This window comes from Sus scrofa, chromosome 1 (assembly GCF_000003025.6).
Source record: "Sus scrofa isolate TJ Tabasco breed Duroc chromosome 1, Sscrofa11.1, whole genome shotgun sequence".
NCBI classification, from domain to species: Eukaryota; Metazoa; Chordata; class Mammalia; order Artiodactyla; family Suidae; genus Sus; species Sus scrofa.
This window is the reverse complement of record NC_010443.5, coordinates 268,608,274-268,615,214: the sequence shown is the minus strand read 5'-3', so window position 1 is coordinate 268,615,214 and position 6,941 is coordinate 268,608,274. Positions and strand designations below refer to the sequence as shown.

The following is a 6,941-nucleotide window of genomic DNA, read 5'->3' as shown; positions in this document are numbered from 1 at the left end:
GCCACCACTGACTTACATAAGGGCAGCCCTGCCTTCCCCTTAACCAGGCTGAGTGGAGGCGACGCCCTCCACGGAGCCAGAGTGGGAAGAATCGCAGTGAACTGCCCCCACCCAAGTCAGCTGACCCTCCTTGATGTTGAGGGGTGGGTACCCTTCCTCCCTCTGTCCCCCTAGTACCCCCTTCCAGCCAAGCCTCTGCTTACTCCCTACCACTTGGGGCTGGATACCTGCCCTCAGCCCCCTCAGAAGATGCTGTGTCCATGGCTGGGGCAGGTGGCAGAGAGCACCCAAGCCATTCCTGGAGAGGGATGAGTCTTGGGCTCCAGAAGGGTCCTGGGAGTGTACCTGGGGAAGCAGGACCTGCGGCTCAGACTTGATCCCTGGCCCAGAAATTCCGTATGCTGTGGGTGCAGCAAAAAAAAAAAAAAAAAATGCTGGCTATCGGTTCTGTGGCCTCTATCCTTTGCTGAAGACCACAAAGGGGGGTCCAAGAGCGATGCTAATGTGAGCCCACCCTCTGCCTGTCCTCCTCCCAGATGGGACAGGGGTCAAGGAGCACAGGCTGGGGGTGGGGGGATATCTTTATTTAGCAGGCAGGGTGGGGCTCCATCAGCAGGGCAGCCCAGGGAGCAGCTGGTGGGCAGTGTCATGAGAAGCATCTCTGGGCCCTCTCCTTCCACGGGGACCCAGGCTGGTGAGGACAGCTGGGTGGCATGATGGGCAAAGGCTGAAGACATGAAGGTGATGGGAGCTGAGGGAGACAGGAGGCCGCTAGGAGGGAGACAGGGAAGTAAAGATAGCAGCAGTGCTGGGGGAAGGGCAGGCCTGAGACCCCAGCCCGGCCGCACCCTGGTTCCCATGGGCCCCCTCCCCAGCCATACTCACTGCATGCTCACTGGCCGTCGATGCACTGGTCTGTGGGGGAGACAGTCCGTCAGAATGGGCGGGGATGTGTGTGTGTCACCCCTGCCTTCTAGCACCCTTGCACTACCCCGGGGCGTCTCAGGCCCCAGTCTGGCCCAGCATCGGCAGATCTGGGGGTTCCCTTCAGGGATGGGGTGGGAGATTGGGAGAAGGGCCTGGGGACGTGCAGCCTGGGGTCCTCCTTTCTCCAGGGGAGGCCAGTGAAGAAGCCCAGGCACACAGCCGCTCAGGCACCCAGGCCTCTGCCCATTTACCTGCAGAGGCTTGGCAGCCTTTCAGCTCCAGGGAGGCCAGTGACTCTCTGAGTGGCCCGGCTGGAGCCCCCTGCCCAGGCCAGGCCGCCTGAAGCCAAGGGTACCTTCTGGGTTAGTGGTGAGCAGGCCCCAAGGCAATGGGGGAACGTGGCCCAGGACAAGGGGGTGTGAGGAGGAGGTGGCACAGGGTGGCAGGGCCTGGGGAGAAGGGGAAAGTGGCCTGGGGCGACGAGACTGGGGACCCTTGCACTGAGGCCTGAGATTTTCACAGTCAGGGAGGAACACTTGGGGCTCAGATCCCTGGGTGGGGCAGGGTCCTCCTGAACCCTTAGTGGCTCCCAGGGGCACCCGTGACTGGAGCAGAGGACCGAGCCCCTCGTCCCCTGCCCCCTTTTCCCTGGTGGGGCAGCACCAGGCCTGAATGGTCCCCTTCCCCTTCCCCAGCTGCCCATTTACCGATTGCGACGGGGAAGATGATGTTGTCATCGCTGAGGCCCAGAGACTTGGCAAAGCGGACAAAGTTCTCCTTCAGCTCAGGGGACAGCACCTTGGTCCTCCCTGTGGCCCAGGGGCCAGCGAACACCCCATACATGTCACTGCACAGGGCTTCTGACCCCTTCATTGTGGGGGGGGGGTCTGCAGAAGGACCTCCCCCCGCCCCCACCCCCGGGACACGGAGCTGGCGCCACCGGAGGGACCTGCGGGCTGGGTGGGAATGGGCCTGTCCCCTCCGCCCGGGGACCAGGAGCCGGGGCCCCGAGGTGCTGGGTGAGGACGCACCGTAAAGCGTGGTTTTGAAGTACTCTTGGTTGTTGGAAACCTTCTTGAAGAATACTATGGCGAACTGGCTATAGTTAGTAGACACCACACGCACGACATAGCTCTGCAATCCAGAGTATTCTGTGGGGGGGCGGGGAGTCAGCCTGCACCCCCCTGGGGGGAGGGAGCCGCTCCTTTCTCCCCTGCCCACAGGACAGCATCCGTGGGGAGGGGCAGGCAGGTCTGTGTACACCCCCCCCAACCCCTCTACCCCCCCCCCCCCCCCCCCCCGCTTCCAGGAGGACCCCGCCCCCTGGAAGCCGAACCCCAGGGCCCACCTCCCTCGGGACTCAGTCTTTGTTGGTTTTTTCTGTTAGGGCCACACCCACAGCATATGGAGGTTCCCAGGCTAGGGATCAAATGGGAGCTGCCGCTGCCGGCCTCCACCACAGCTCACGGCAACGCTGGATCCTTAACCCACAGAGCGAGGCCAGGGATCAAACCTGCATCCTCATGGATACTAGTCGGGTTCTTAACCTGCTGAACCATAACAGTAAGTCTTTTTCTTGGGGGGGGGGCATGCTGAAATTCCCTTTCCCGGAGTAGAGATTGAACCTGTGCCACAGCAGTGACAGTGCTTAAGCCACTGAGCCACCAGGGAACTGCCAGGACTCTCCCTCTCTCCTTTTTTTTTTTTTTTTTTTTTAATCCTTTTTCTGCCACCCCCACAGCCTATGGAAGTTCCTGGGCCAGGGATTGAATCTGAGCCCTGTGCCGGAGCTGCACCCTATACCACAGCTGCAGCAATGCAAAGTCCTTAAGCCAGTGCACTACAGAGGGAACCCCAGGACTCACTCTTAATATCACCCAGTTTGAACTGGCCCGGCTGGAGACTTGGGACAAAAGTTCTGATCCAGTTGTCACAGAGCTGGCCCCTGTGGGAGTGAGAGCTGGGTGAGTGAGAGCTGGAGGACACAGGCTGGGACTCCTTGGGCTGGATGAAGAGGGGTCAGATCTGCAGCTGGAGGGGCTAGGATTCTGATGCTCCTGGTCCAACCTAGCCTATGGCAGCCCACCCCCCACCACAGCAGGAGGTCTCTGCCCCACCCAGCTTAGATGGGCCTGGGTCTTACCCTCTGCACCTACCCCTGGCTGACCCTGCCTGATCCATCTGGGGCCATCTGACCCTGCTCAGACCCCCCCCCACCTTCCAGCACCCCCTGTCTTCTCTTCTGGGCCGTCTCCCCTTGATGGCCTTCCTACACACTGTCTGCTTATCCCCATCCCCCAAGTGTTTATTCCCTGCCTCTGTGTCCCCTCTCTGTAGCCTCTCCTGGGGGATTCACCCTCCGAGTTCCAGTCTGCTCCCTGCCAAGACTCCCCTAGCTTCTGGCTCAACCCTGACCTGAATCCCACCCTGTCCCCTGGTTTCCCAGAGCAGATCCCCCCAAACCCATCCTTCTTTGGCTTCTTGCTCCACAAATGCTCCACCCCAATCCCTCCAGGATGCCGGAGCCAGAAGCCCATGGAGCTGAGATGCCTGGCACCTGTCCATCTCCTTTCCCATCACAGCCAGAGGGACCCTCTCGCTGGTGCCTGAGGGCCCTGCCAGTGTGGGGCCTGCCCCCTGCCAGGCCCCTCAGCAGCCCCTGCTCCTGGCAGCCGTGTGATGGCTTCTGGCCCCTGCCGTGGACACCCCATGCCCACTTCTGAGGAAGGCCAGCTCCTTCCAGGCCCGGTCCAGAGGCTTCCTGCCTGTAATCCCTCGGTGACGCCTTGGGTGGGGTTCCAGGCTGGATTCAGGGACCCTCCTCCCCATCCAGGACACCCCTGCTGTCTCTGTCTTGTGTCCTGTTGACCGTGTCCGTCCCCACTAATCTCTGTGTGTCTGTGCTGAGATGGTGAACAAATGCATGAATCCAGTGCTGTAGGAGGAATGCCTTTCACCTTTGATCAGCCCTTGGCTAAGTGACATCAGTCTGTCTCTAGACCCTCAGGCAGCGCCTCCTCCCAGGTCTCCCCAACATTCCCCAAGGAGGTGGCAGCTGTCACCTGAGCAGGGTGGAGACGACGTTGTAGCTGCCGTCTTCTTTGAGCTCGTAGGTGGTGGTGTACATCTTAAACCGGCCTTGCTCTTCCTTCTTAACTGCGTTCCCCGCCAGGCCTACGACGTACCACTTCCCCTGGAACTGCAGGGGGCTGATACTAGGTAGAGCCCACGAACGGCCCTGGGCGGGGGGGCCTACTGCTCTGCCCCTGCGGACACCTCTGGGCACCTTACCCTGAACCAGGAGCCCCATTAACGAAGCCTCAGGGCTTGGGGCTGGGCTTGCCCCCTGGGTTGGGCCTGCACTGATGAAGCTGGTGGGAGCTGGAGACGGCCAGGCCAGGAGAGAGCCCCGAAAGTGGCAGGGATGGGGTGACCCAGGTGAGTGGCCAGCTGGCCTCCCTGTGCCTCGATTTCCTCATTGTGTAGAGGGACGGAAGGTGTCCCCACCAGGCACAGACTACGGCGACTATGGGAGATAGACCTGGGAAGGCGTGTGCCCAGGTGACAGGGTGGGTGTGCGGCGCTGGGGCCTGGGTTCCATCAGGGGGCCCCAGGGCAGGTTGAGCTGAAGCCTGGGGCTGTCCGGCCCTGCAGGCTTATTACTAAGACCCTTCCCCCTCTCCTCCTGTCTGGCCCCTTCCCCCGCCTTGGTCCCTCCGGGCCCCTTACCTGGTCAGCCTGGAAGTTGGGCTGCAGCGGGACCTTGGACAGAGGGGGTGCCGGGATCCAGTTGGGGATGGTGCCCTGGGCCTGGGTCTGCAGGGCCCCCAGCAGGGTGAGGCCCAGCCACAGGAGACTTAGGGCCATGGTTGCAGGGCCGAGGAGTCTGGTCCTCTGGACAGCCGCTGAAGGAGGGGGAGGCGAGTGAGGAGGCTGCCCGGGGGACCCTATTTATGGTCCGTCCACCTGACCAGTGGCCCACCCCAGGGTGGAGTGAATCATATTTTGCCAAATCCAGGAAGGGTGAGGCAATTGCCAGCACTCCTGCTGAAATACTTGGCAAGATTTTTACCCTTTTCCCCGCTGGCCAGGATTATGCAAAACCAGGGGCAGAAGCGGGGGGCGGTACGGGGGCTGGGGGGAGGAGCCGAAGTCCCCCTGAGCGCACCTCTGGCGGTGACAAGAGCTCCCTGTGCGCTGTCCCTGTGCTCCATTTGGCTCTGGATGTGGTCAGTGGTCCCCCAGTCAGGGTGAGCCGTCATCCTGGGCTTCCAGGAGCTTCTGCTCAGCCCTAGCCCTACGGGGGAGGGGGAGAAATGTGTGGTGAGAGGCCCCTCCTCAAACCTGCGGCTCACCCCAGCAGCCCACATGGTTTCCTGGTTCTCAGAAGGGACAGGGGAGGGTGGGGCAGCTGAGCGTGAACATTTCTGAGCAGGAAAGATAGTGTGCGATGTGTGTCCTGGCCTTCGGAGCCCAGATCCTGGCCAGCTCCTGAGTCAGCGGCCCCCAGCCCCAGGCCCCGTTTGAGGTGTGAACCCAGACCATAGCCAACCCCTAAAGGACTTGGCGCCTCCTCTGGGCATCGTGGAGGGAGACCCCAGGCTGGGCACGAGAGCCACACAGGTGGTGCTCAGAAAAGCAAAGAGCGGATGCTGCAGGCCCAGGGCCCTGCTGGTGGGGGCAGCACGGGGCATGTGTCTGCGCCACGTGAGGGGGTTGGGGCTGGGGCCTGAAGGGGGTGCTGTCCACCCTGCTGCTCTGGAGGACTTGGCTTTCTCTTTGAGAGGTCAGTGAGTCCATCTGCTGTCTCTGGCCACAGCCTTGGGCCATGCAGCCCAGAAGCATCCCTGCCCTGGCTGATCCCAGCTTTGTCCTTGGAGGGAAGCAGTTTCCTCCCTGGGGCCTGGCTGTCTCTGGGAGGCAGTGGTGGGTCCCAGCCCCTGGGCATAGCTCACCCCCAGGGCCAAGGCTGTCTGGATGCCTGAAGTCAGGGGTCCACTGGCCTTGGCCTAGACTGACAGGTACCTCCTTGGCTCTACCCACCTGCTGTTTAGGACTCAGCTCCCCAGGCCTAGGCTCTGGCGTGGTGGGCCCTGAGGGTAGGGGCTTTGCAAGGATCTTGAACTGATGGCCACAGGACCCCTGACCCCCAGGCCCTGCCCTGCCAGCCTGTCTGGGTGATGAAAGCACAGGAAGTAGAGATGAACTAAGCTTCTTCAGGGATGTTGCCACCAAAGCCCATGCCCTCCAGAGGCACGAGGGGCCACCCCCACCCCTTTCCTTTCGTCCCCACTCTTGGCCCAGGGCCTCCACCCCTGCCACCCTTTTTGACCTTAAAAGGTATCCTCAAGTCTGTGGTGACTGCTGGATGTCAGGGAGGCTGATGGATGGAACCCCAAAGAATTTTAAGTAGGAGACGTGCAATGCCCTGGATCACCAAGGAGCCTCCAGAGGGAATATTCTAGATTCTAAAAGTCAGGATCGCATTGCTCTCCTAGTATGAATTGCAGAGGGAGGCTTGGGCCGCATCTGCAGCATGTGGAAACCAGGGGCTGGGTGCAGGAGGGGAGACAGCCCAGCTGCCCAGCCCTGGGGCCCCCGTTTGCATCCTGGCTCCTCCAGATGCTTCCACCCCTCCCCCACCCCATCAGCATCCCTCTCTGCAACGAGAGCTGCAGGCAGATCCCGCAAGGCCACGTAGCCAGGGCGCACACCAAGGGGTGTCTATGTGAAGTCACCTCTGGGTTTCTGACCCAGCTCACCTGGGGCCTGTTCTTCTCTCTGTGCTGGCTCCAGGCCTGTCTCAGACCCACTGGCCTTGTCTCAGTCTCTGTCCTTGCCTCCGTGTGGTCTTGGCCTCAGCTGACACCTGGTGACGGCCATCTCATCACCCCTTCCTCACCTGGCTGCCTCTGCCATCTCTCCTGGCTCAGCCCTGGCGGTTGGTCTGGTCCGGAGCCCAGGGAAGAGGGAGGGGGGACGAGGCCTGTCCGGGGACTGGGGTCTCAGCAGGG

General features: G+C 61.8%; 1 protein-coding gene across 2 annotated transcripts; it reads right to left on the bottom strand.

The window, feature by feature from the left end:
- LCN2 (lipocalin 2) lies at positions 564-5,240 on the bottom strand. Of its 2 annotated transcripts, XM_021088538.1 has the most exons (8): positions 5,096-5,240; positions 4,657-4,832; positions 3,990-4,126; positions 2,793-2,872; positions 1,959-2,078; positions 1,635-1,736; positions 886-915; positions 564-771 (listed from the first exon to the last, which is right to left on the bottom strand). In XM_021088538.1, exons 1-7 carry the CDS (start codon positions 5,187-5,189, stop codon positions 893-895), a joined length of 732 nt encoding a protein of 243 aa, XP_020944197.1. In that variant the 5' UTR covers positions 5,190-5,240; the 3' UTR covers positions 564-771; positions 886-892.